This window comes from Plectropomus leopardus, chromosome 23 (genome assembly GCF_026936395.1).
Source record: "Plectropomus leopardus strain MGB_pleo_1.0 chromosome 23, ASM2693639v1, whole genome shotgun sequence".
In the NCBI taxonomy this organism is placed as follows: Eukaryota; Metazoa; Chordata; class Actinopteri; order Perciformes; family Serranidae; genus Plectropomus; species Plectropomus leopardus.
In genome coordinates, this window is record NC_142198.1 from 15,415,553 (window position 1) to 15,427,704 (window position 12,152).

General features: G+C 39.6%; 1 protein-coding gene across 1 annotated transcript in view; it reads left to right on the forward strand.

The window, feature by feature from the left end:
• Positions 1–2,223: 2,223 nt before the first annotated feature.
• The window catches only part of LOC121961887 (diacylglycerol kinase delta), an 84,062-nt gene continuing 74,133 nt past the window's right edge, over positions 2,224–12,152 (forward strand). Inside the window, exons 1-3 of the mRNA XM_042511976.2 lie at positions 2,224–2,491; positions 3,497–3,869; positions 7,261–7,365. Of these exons, the coding sequence (XP_042367910.2) occupies positions 3,777–3,869; positions 7,261–7,365 (198 nt within the window). The 5' untranslated portion in view covers positions 2,224–2,491; positions 3,497–3,776. The remainder of the gene's footprint in view (positions 2,492–3,496; positions 3,870–7,260; positions 7,366–12,152) is intronic.

The following is a 12,152-nucleotide window of genomic DNA, read 5'->3' on the forward strand; positions in this document are numbered from 1 at the left end:
GCAGCAGCAGCAGTAAGGTAAGTTTATATCCCTCACATGCAAAATCAAAGTATAAAGCCATGAGATTTGAATCCACCTACTTTCCAGTGAGGTCCATAAGCTATTTTATTCATTCAAAAGAGTTTGGCCTGTGATCCCTGCAAAAAATGTAATTTGAATGATTTTAAGAAGCTTGAAGAGGTAAAGGTACCCAAGATTTTACAAGAAATAGGAAAAAAATGTAATGAAGAAAAATTAACCAACAAGATTTATCTTGGTGCCCTATTTTAGTTTCTGTACATGTTTGGAAATTAATTGTTCTTCAATTGCTGGTTATTCTATTACTCCTTGAAAGATAAACAATAAATCAGAGGGAGTACATAGATTGTAGAAAACAAAACATTTACTGGGAACATCTTAGAAAATGGCCATGCCAATTGTTACCTTGCAAATATTTTGCCCAAATTTGGTTTGCTATTCGACCGGCTTCCCAATGAGCAATGCCAACATGGTTGGCATAGACTATATATAAAGATGGATGTGATAACAGCGACATGACCCAAAAGTGAAGCCACACCAACTCAATCGCCCCTGGTGGCTAGTTGCAGTACTAGTCATAAAGCCTGCCCCCTCCATATTAGCAGATAAGCAATGGGCCAAACTAAAAATTAAAAGTACACATCAAAGAAATGTTTCTCAAAGTTGGTTTCTGTCATTTTAGGTACTTCTTATCACACCATTTGTTCAAGTGTTCATTTTTCATATAAGTTTAGATTTAATTAGTTATTTGATGCCATAAAAAGGGGGTTTGACATCATGATTGACAGCTGTGTGTGCCAATCAGCGTGCTCATGATCAGTGATGCTGCTGCGAATTGGTTGGCCTGGTTTATGTGCGGGAACTCAATACTTCAGAGATCACTTCTGCACAGACTCTGGTAGCAGAAAGTGGAGATGCGTCATTCATCTTTTCAGTCTGTGGTACCAATGGATGCCTTAGGAAGCCTCTTAAAGATAGTAATATATACTCCCAATTATTTTTCCCAGTGGCAACTGGTGGCACGGCCAACAATTGCATCAGAAAGGCCATGGTATCCGCTCTCCCCTTTGGAAATGCCACTGATTGAAACTATAGGATTAAAAGACTGTTTTTAAGCCAACATGACCCAAAGTCCCAAAAATGAAATGGAAATTCTAACATCTATGATCAGTCCCATTTGAATTCTTCCAAAAATCCATGCCAGGTCAAGAAAGAAAGACGCACCCAATAAGAAAATTCAGTCATATCTTCACAATAGCTTTGGCCATTAAGACAGTGTCTTGGTGTGCAAGGGCAGCATAGTGGTGGGAAAAGTGGGACCCAGGGCCGGAATCAGAAGGGGGCCCTTAAAAAGCCTGGAATGAAAAGTTTGATTTTGTAAATAAGTATTGCCTCAACTACATTCAGATTTGCTGAATAAATCAGTTATAAGACTTTACTTTGTATTAAAAAATTATTCTGAAAGTAGAAATTCTTTGCGTGATGGAGAGGGTTACAAGCAGAGGCGTAACCCACAAACAAACCTCAGTGGCTGTTATTTTATGAATATGACAGCAATACAGACAGCCAAACTGTCCTATTGTACACAAGCGAGAAGAAACTTCTGCAGAGTTAGAATAAAATTAAAAGTAGAGGACAAATAATGCAAGATGCAGGATGCTTAATGTCAGTATAAAACAATGCAAAGAAATAGACCAAAAACACCAACAACGGAGACAATAAAAGCAATAAAACCAAAAATGAAAGGAAATAAAAGATATAAAACATACATTAAATTAAAAGGTAAAATATATAAAAAGAAAAAGACAAAATAAAAAGACATCACATTAAAGCAAGTTTATACAAATTCATTTTAAGAAGGGATTTTAGAGAAGTCAGTGTGTTGCAACTGTCCTCATTCTCCCCTTGCTCTAAAATTGTCAAGTGCTCATAATATAATTTTTAAAAACTCCTCAAACTCCCCTCTTTACTCACTCAGTGTTAGCATCTTGTGAATTTGTGAAACTGTGTTTATATTAGGCCTGCGGTTTCTCTCGCGCTCTCTCCCGCGCGCGCATGCGTGCGTGTGCGCGTTATTTGCTCTCCGTTTAACCTCAGAACAGCGACTGGAGGCGACTCAACACACGGCCGCTTTCAAATCTCTCCTCTCTCTTTTCTCTCTCTTTCTCTCGCTCACTCTCTCTCCCTCCTTGCCCCCTCCTCCCCCTCCTCCTCCTCCTCCACCACCTCCTCCTCCTCCCTCCCCTTCCTACCTGATTCAGATCCGCTCCGACGCTATGCGTATGACCGCGTCTCTCTCTGCAAGGCGAGCACCACCGGAGAGCCCCGCACGCTGCTGCCGCTGCTGCTGCTGACCGCGAGGAGCACCTAAACGCCGGCTGCCGAGCGACCCAGGCCGGGCAACAGGAGCGGGAGACGCCGCCGCTGATTCACCTACGGCGGGGGAGCAGGAGGACGAAATTCACGCGCGAAGGTAAATAATATCCACATTTCATCGACACATGAGAGCGCAGAGGGGTTTATTTGTGCGGAGGAGGAGGTGGCCGTCCAGGTCGCCGAGAAATGTTTTCGCGTCTGTGACAGCTTAGGCTGTTTGACGAATATGCACGAGGTAAATTGAATATTGGCGATTATTTTGACAGCAAACAGCGATATGGACGGAATGAATGATCAAGCTGGCTCAAGCGCACGACAGCCTGTTGTGCATCCGTTTTTGTTTTTATATTTTAAGCCCATAAAAAAGCCACAAAAACACAGTTGAACACAATGAAAGCCTACCTGTGCGCGTTTTTTTTTTAAATTTTTTTTTTTTTATCATGATCTGTGTTTTAACATTTATGTGATCAAGTTTGGTGTGAACGGGGGCGGCGGTGAAGTGAGATGCAGACAGGTTTTTGAATAACGTGTCCACATCGTAATGAAGGAAACGCACACACACGTGCGCGCCCGCCCACAGACACAGTATCTCTACCACCTTTTAATGCTCAAAATAACATATGATAGTAGCTACTCCGCGTGCAAGAGCGCGTGCATTAATGTGTGTGAGATGGTCCCATATTAATGCAGGATAGTCTCCCTGTAATGAGCCATATGATCATCATGATTGCCATCATCCTTCCACTGTATTTGCCCTTGTCTCCAGTATATTTGCCATTCATCATCATCACCATGGTTTTGGCACTTGCCTAAAGGGCTGATCTGCATCAAAACGGCTCTGTTTAAAAACACACAGAAGTGTTTTCTCACAAACGCAGGGCAAAGTAAAAGAGGAACCAAGAAAGAGAAGTGGACGTCATTAACTGAAAGACAGCGATGAAGGAGGAAGAAGAGAAATAATAGTAGAAGAAGAGTTGTTTATATGGTCCATAACTTCCTGCGAGGGAGCTGCCAGCCCACCCCCCTCCCCCACCCCAGCCCCTCTCCCCCAAAAAAGAGCTTTTCTCTCCTAATCAATAATTCATTCTTCCATCTTTTCCAGAGTTGGCCCTGGATAGAGAGATCGGCAAGAGGACGAGTGTGGCGTCCCGGAGCCTGCTGTCCCATTCGTCATCCTCTCCTCTCTTCCTCTACTCCGCCAAGCTCTCACCTCGCCAAACTCATCTCTTCCATCTCTTCTTCGCTGCTTTTATTCCTCCTCTGCAACTGGCAAACTTTCCATCCAGTTCTTTCACACTTGCGTCCTCTCTCTCTCTCTGTTATTTTATTCTCATCCTCCATCTATTCTCCTCTCTGTCACTTTCTTTGACTGCAAGCTCATCATGGCCTCCAAACTGAACCCCAACGTCTTGTACGTGGCGGAGCATGGCGAGCCACTGGGGTCACCCCAGGTGGACTCTGAAAGGACCCACATTGTGAGTACTGCTTGATCTATGTTTAAAACTGACGTAACAGTGTATATGGCTGATTTGCAGAGTGGGGCCGTGGCGGGGGTGAGGGAAAAATCGATACAGTATTATACCGCAATATTTTGAATGGCAATACTGTATCGATATAAGAATGCCAAGTATCAATATTTAATTATATAGACTATTAATGTTGAATTAACAAGTGGTAGCCCACTAGACTGATAAAATCAATTGCTTTTCAGTTCACTAGATACAAGTTGCTGCAATAAAAATGACTGATGTGAGATGAACAGTAAAACTGACAAAGCTGTCCCTTACTTTGGAGTTGAAAAAAAGGTAGTACGTTGCTATAGATTGCATATTATGTTACTGAAATACTCAGCATATAGAAAAACATTTTAAAATTGTAATAATTTTGTATTGTTACCCAAGATCAAGAAAATGTCATACTGGGGGGCCTCTGACTCCCACCTCCAGGCTGCAGCAGAAAGTGTCCTAATTCTCTGTTATAAAACGCCACAGATTGACTGTCTTTGTGAAAATAATGAACACAGTTTTCACTGCTACATACAGTAAGAGGTGAAAACTCTATGGTGCCAGATTTCCGCCACACATCTAAGAAACTAACTGCATAATATAAGCCCCAAAGAATCAGTAAAGAAGCACCCATGCTTAATAAAATCACTGGTTTGTTGCATTTTAAACTTTTTAGGAGCTTAATTTGACCTTCAGCCTCACAGAAGAGGTAGAAATATGATTGAAATAGTAACACATCAAAAACTTTTCGGGGTGATTTCACATCATTTCAAAATTGTAAATCTAAGTAATCAACATATATGGCCCAATTAATTCATAATAATTAAAAAAACTTAATTTATAGAGCACTTGTGATACAAGGGATGTAGCTCAAAGTGCAGCACAATGAAAATTCAACAAAAAAGCAAAAAGACAACAAGATTAGACAATCAAAGGGCTGTCAGGCAGTGATAAATAAGATATGAAAGTGAAGGTAAAAAAGTACAGGTACCAATAAGAACAGTGAGAGTTGAAAAAATTAAAAGAATTACACAAATTAAAAGCCAGACTAAATTAATAGGTTTTCAGCTGTAATTTAAATTGTTCACTGTTCTCAGTTTTGTACAACTGTGCAAAACAGTTTCAATCCCTCACCTGCATCCTCCTACATGTTCTTTTTATCATCCTGCATGGCAAATATGACATATCCTGTGCAGCCCTTCTTGACTTATGTGAGGATAAGTTTTTTAAATGCCTTTGATATAAAAAAAATAGCTTCAGTTGAGGCATTATCTTAACATTGGACATATAAATTTTTACAGTTTGCAGTATGGCCCTATTACTGCTTAAGTAAGCAGTTGAATCTTCTCGGTACACAGGAAGTGATCAATCAAAATGTAACTCACACTGCAAGCATTAAAGTGAACAAGTCAAGTTCAAGCAATCTGACGACTCAATAAACGTGTGAAAAAGCATCTTGGACCCTAATCCTTAGTGGTCAAATTGTATTTATACACAAGTACAGTAGCCTTACAAGTACAAAATGACTAAGAAGTTGATTCAGACATTCAGTGATTCTCAGTTCTTGGAAAAGTCTGAAGCAGAGTTTCAGCTTGTTACCTAATGTGCAGTTTACATGTTATAATTTAAAGTTATACATAAGGCAGATATCAATTGTTTTAAGACAATGTCCTTTTAACCCTTTGAAACGTGAGTAAATTTGCTTGATTTCTTCCAAAAGCATGGGAAGAAGGCAATGAACAACATCTGAAGAAATTGCCCTAAAATTGTCAAGAAATGACAGAAAGGTACAAAAAAGTTTTTGAAAAGCAAACCAATATGCGTTCAACGGTTTAAATACTAATGATACTTGACAGACTGAGCGCAGCACAAGAAAACTGACGTCACTCCAACTTTTAAAGGGTTAAATTGACAATTGAAAGGACTTAGACAAAAAGAGGACATAAATAAGCAATTAGAGCAAGTCAACAGTGACCAGAATTTGTCTCTGGTTGAGTAGAACACAGTCTGCAAAAACAGCTTTCAGACCATCATGTTGCGAAATTCTTGCACCGATGACCATTTCACAAAAACTGAAAGAAATAAGCGTGCAAATGTACCAAAATGGATGCAAAATTTCGACCAAATTCAAGGATCTCTACAGAAGTGTTTGGTGTGAAGGCTGGTTTGGAAATTACCACCAGCAGCCATCAGTCAAATTCTGGTAAAATATGCGAGCAGCTGCTAAATTTGCTTCACTCACTAGCCAAAAAAGTGGTAAAGTACTGAGTAGCTGGGGGATCTTGGAATCCTTGGCCACTGTGGCAAGTAGACAAAATAGTTCATTTCCATCCTTGGGTGAAGGATAGAGCATTGGGCCTCTGCCCAAACTGGATCAAGCCCTACCTTACCAGCCGGGTTTGGGCTGTGCCCTAATTTCTCATCATTGCCCTGCAGTTGCATTGAATTTGGTTTGCCCCTGTTTTTATATGAATTTACCAAATGGTTTCTACTTTGTCTCCTCCGTCTTGGCGTGTCTTCAGACAGTGCCCAGAGTCTCTGTCAAAGGTGCTTTGAATAACAGTGCTCCAAATAACGGAAATACTGATAGAACATTTCAGTAGCGCTCTGAATTTGTAATCAGTTCGTGACAGAGTTCAGATGTTAGAAATAGTGGTCCGAATGTTACCACACTGAAAAGACTTAAGTTAATTTTAGCTTGTACATTTTTTAGAAATGGAAATTCAGGTTTTCAATTGGGCTTTGAGTAGGAACTATGCAGCTTCATTTGAGTTAGGGTCTGATTTCGTTGGGCCTGCTCAAAACTCTAGTGAAGGGGATGCTTGAGCTTATGACCCCCTTTTTTATATATGTGTAGATATATATATTTGAAAAAAAAACCATATTTTTTCTGTTCTTTGACGTAATTTTATTGACTCTTGTAAAAGTTCGAATCTCATTGCACACCAGATCTCAAAAAGTTTGTTTTTGTTTATTTTTTGGGGGATGAAGAACACTTTTTTTCTGTCAGTTTTGTATGATTTCAAACCAAATGGTGCTAATTAGCTGATATAAGCTGTTTTTTTAATTTAAAAGCAGTAAACAATACGGTTTGAAGTTCACAATTCGCTGAAGATTATTTAACAGGAGTATCACAAGCCGATTAAACTGCTTTCTCATAAATCAATGGCTAAACGTTTCCTCTACATTTTGAAAGGAGGACATTTTGCTGCTGATGTCCTCTCATGTGTTCTGGATGCTAAAGAATTAAGAATTCAGTAAATTTGTTCTTTATAAGACTTAAGATATTGTATTGTAGTAATATCTGACAATTGCCCGATACAGGTTTTCCAAAACTCTTCCTTTTTTGTCTCCTCTCTAGGCTGGAGAAGCTGGAGAGGAGTCATCAGACAGCGACGGTGAGCAAGAAGAGACGTCGCACAAGTTGATCCGCAAAGTGTCGACCTCGGGACAGATAAGGGCCAAGGTAGGAAAAGACGGTGTGAAAGAGAATGTGTGTTTGTGGAGGTGGGATTGCAGCTTTGGCAGCGTTTCTAACCGTTAAACTGGGTTCCCAGAGAAGTATTGGAGAATTTTACAATCTAGTCTTTCACCATCATGTTGGCTTTCAGCAGTTTTTGCAACACCGTGTCCCTTTTGAGAGCTTTTCTTAACTTTGTACATAATGAAAGAGGACATCTTGAAGGTAAAAGGCAACATCAGCAACACAGTGAGGGAGAAAATGTTTTGGTTCATGGAAGTACTCTTAGCTCAGTTTGGGAAAGTCATGGATTTTTTCATCAGGGGCCATGCTGGGAACCCTGATTAAACCTCTGAGCTGCTCATTTATTTAAGAGGTAATATTAAGATTTAGATACACCGAAGAATGGATGTGCTTGTGGATTTGAAGCCATTTGGAGGACTTTTGCTTTTATCTGAAGCCAGTGATACTCAGCTTATGGCCTGCAGGTCAAATCTGGCTCCCTCTGAAGTGGCAAGTCATTCACACTGGGTATAGTTTTTGTACTTTAAGTATACTTAAGGTGCCAGAGTGCATAAAAATGCATAAAAAAAGCTTGTTTATAAAAAAAAAGTGCCAGTGAAGGATCCCCAGCAAACCTTGACAGAGGTCCTAACTAAGCACTTTATGTCCTGAAATCCTTGAAACGTTCTAACATCCTAGAAATTTCCTGAAATCCTAGAAATATCCTAAAATCTTAGAAACTTCCAACATTTTTAGTAACATCCTAAAGTCCTAGAAATGTCCTAAAGTCCCAGAAACATGTATGGGGCTCTGGCTTCCCGTCATTTTGCAAAAGTGGCCCCCAAGCTAAGCGAGTTGAGTATCGCTGCCTTACACTCTACTGTCACATGAACATTTATGAAGAGGTTTGCATAATTCAATCCAATGAGGGATTTTTCACTCTATCTGTCTTTACTGCGTTCAATTGTCTCTGTCTCAGGTGTAACTTTATCAGCACTTGGTTCAGAACTTTATCTGATGTGTCTGTGTCTGCTGAGGTCAGCTGACTTCCTGCTTGTGCCTTGCCCACTTCCTGGCTTGCGTCGGCTCCTCTGCTACCTTCACTGTAACGTCGAGCTGTGTTCAAATCTCTGATAGCCGATCTGACGTAATCACACAGTAACAGCTCTCCCTCTCTTATTGGACTTGTGATAGCTGCTTGTTGGCCTCTGCACTGGTGCTTTACAGGAAGATATTGATGGTTTGATATCAGCTTCTTACTGGCAGATACACTCAAACACACAAATCTGCCTCATTAGTTATTGATGAGCTTATATCCACAATGAGAAATGCTTTATTTTTAATGCAAACACATGGATGACAAGAGTCCAAATTAATATTATATGTGCGTGTGTTTGTCTTGAAATCATTATCCATTACTGGCAATGACCGTCAACTGTAAATCATGCCCCGATCGATAAGAAATGCAGGATACCTGTCAACCCCTGTTGTCATGGGGACAGCATCCCATAATGCTACAACTGTTCCTGGAGCAGATAATGGTATGGGATATCAGTCTAGTATTGATTGGTTAATCTCATCGGACACCGCCGTAATGTGATGTTGAGAGTTGTGTGCACGCCTTTATAAGGGCAGAAGAACACTATAGAGGGTTGCCATGGTTTCAGGGTCTCCAGGCAGTAAGTGGGGGAAGACAATTACAGGTGAAATCTGTGACCACATAGTAATATATTTAAAATGCGTTTTTTTATTGTCACCTATTAAGATTTTAGATTTTCATGCTTATTTCAAGTCAAACAAGTCTCAAGCTGTAATGGTTAAACAGAATAGAGCTGTAACTAACAATTATTTTCACATTTTCAATTATTTTCGCAATTTAATTGATTAATTGTTTGGTTGATAAAATGTCAGAAAATGGTTAAAAAAAAAGGTTGGTTAGTATTTCCCAAATCTCAAGACTTTGTCCTTAAATGTGTTGTTTTGTCCACAACCCTAAAAGAGGCAGTTTACTCTCATAGACGAGTAAGAAACAAGAACTGATTAATGCATTATCAAATTGGTGATGAGATTCATTTAAAGTTGACAACTACTTGATCAATTACTCTAATACAGACTTTATTTGGGGGACAGCTTCACAACAGCAGAGACATCTCTAAATGGGACAGGAAAGTTTCTATAAAACGAGCATTCAGCCCTTAGTTTTAGTGTGATGATGTCATCATGGAGCTCTTTTCCTATTGGCTGAAAGAGGCATCTGATGTTGGTGAATTCACCATCTGTCAATCAGATCTGACAATGCTGTGATTAGTTAGTTCTTTGTGTGTGTGTATGTGTGTGTGTGTGTGTGTGTGTGTGTGTGTGTGTGTGTGTGTGTTTATGTGGACTGTGTTTACCTACAGTCATGTGACTTAGATTAAGCTAGTCATAGACTCCAGGATTATGCTGTAGTGACAACAATGGCCTGAGCGGATTAGCGTGTTTGTGTATCCTTTGTTTGTTTGGGTACATGTTGGTGAGTGGAGATTGTATTGGTGTTTACGTGTGTGTATTTTGTGCTTGTGTATGTGTGTGTTTAGGGTTTTTCTTTGTGTTTGAACAGCCTCTTAGTCCCCTTTACATGTTCTGCTCCCCTAATTTTGTCTCATGTCTGTTACTGTACTCCATATTGTGGCAGTCTGTTGGCACACTTGTTACGAAGGTGCTAATTCATATCAAGTGCAACATGACATCCTGACACCATTAGATGAATTGAGACCCTCACCCATAAGTCCCAAAATAATTACACAGATGCAGCGATAGCCCTCGGAAAATGTGGCGTGTAACTTCCATGTCACTCTGGACACATCAGTGTTGGCTGTAATTAAATTTCTTTGAGTTTAGAGCTTTTCGAAACATCAGATAAAACCATTTATCTCAATGAAGTCACTCCTTGCAGTTAATTCTTTTGGTTCTTAGAATCGTAGCACACTAAATATTAAATTTTGTGGTTCTTGAGTTCATTTGACTCTTTTTATTTTTTGCTGTGTCATGTCAAGCCTTCAAGAAATTAACTTATAATCACCGACCTTACCCTGCCAGTTGTGTGTGTGTGTGTGTGTGTGTGTGTGTGTGTGTGTGTGTGTGTGTGTGTCCCGCGTGCGTGTGGCTGAAAGTGCAAGTGCGTCTTGGCGTGTGAGGCGAATGCTTCACACTGTAAAATGTTTTGTTGCTGCCAGTTTATATTCTGTAATCAATGTGAATGTGACCTTGGAGATTTGCTAATTGTTTGACTCTGTAAACTCCAGCCTGTGGACTCCACTAACTGGATTTTAAGATTAATTTCCCCTACGTGTGTGTCCTTGTTTTGATATCTTTTGATCAGTTTGACTCTTTTACCTGATTGGGTTTTTTTTTTTAGTCTTGCACCACCCTGTTCATGCAAAGATTCTAAGAAGTCAACCCACCCTACCCTGCAGGGAAAATAAGACACATATTAAAGCTCTTATGTTTCGTTTTCGATACAAAGAATTGCTCTTAGGGCCTTGTAAACCACAATGCCCCCAGTTCAAGTCTTTGCTGCGTGCCATATCCGTTCTCTCCCTCCATTTCCTGTCTGCATTGGATATATTCTGTTGATATATTATATCAATCAAAGGGCAAACATGTCCACCGACATTAATGTTCATATGAAGAACTTCTAATTTGTGGCTGTTTAAAAACAATTTAAATGCCCTTGAAATAAAAAGAGCAACAGATGCTGGGACATCAACATGTGAGAGCAGCAGTGTCATTGTTCTCAGCTTACTTTAAAAAAAAGGAAGTCCGTTTCTAATTTTAGTTATTCAAAAATGCTTCTAACCAAATGTGTATCTGGTCTAAGAAGTGAGAGAGATAAAGAAAACTTTTTTTAGCAACATACAGTATTAACTGTTTACTGGAATGGTTACGCCTTATGTTAATCGCCTGCAGTCATCCCATATGACTGTTCTCTTTTTTTATTATTATAATAGTTTAAGATGTACAACATTTAGTAAATAGGAAGTCCTTACAAGGCTAGAAGCATGAAGTGTGTGTGTGTTTTTGTTCCAACAAGTGCCCATGGCCATAAATCCAAAGAACATGCAGCTCTGCATATAACAGCCAATCAATAGCATGCATTACATCCAGATATATGACACTTTACTGTGGTAGTGCACAACATCATTCACGGTCCAGTGAAGGGAATCAATGCATTAATGCATCAGATCTGAAAAAAAACCCCAAAAAAACAGCCATGTTTTGTACTTATATTTTTGCTTAATCTATTTTAGAATGTATGTTTACCATAAATTTACATTCATAAAAGCAAATCATAGGTCTTTTTAAAAACGCATGTTTTTCCTCCTAAGGTTATAAAAAATTCCTGTCCACACCAACAATATGTAAAAAATAAAAAATCTCTGTCCACATCAAAATGCAAACCCGGGCTGTCAAGTGCACGCTATAGCAACAGTTGGCAATATAACCTCTACTGTAAGGTCTCGTCGGCCAATCAGAAGCCTGAGGTCATTACCGGAAACGCATAACAGCAACAACAACAGTAGCACATTGCAGGCAAGGCTAAAATAAAGTAACACACACTGTGCCTGTGCAGCACCGATCAGGCATGTCTTAGTTTCAGTTAGCTGCGACACATCTGGAGAAACAATGTCTTGCCGCTTTTTTCCACATGCTGCATACGGTTGTCAGCAGAAATAAACAGTGAAAATACTGTTTTGATAATTACATTGACTCTATACCACTGTTAATTACAGTTTCAGTGTCTCTATTTG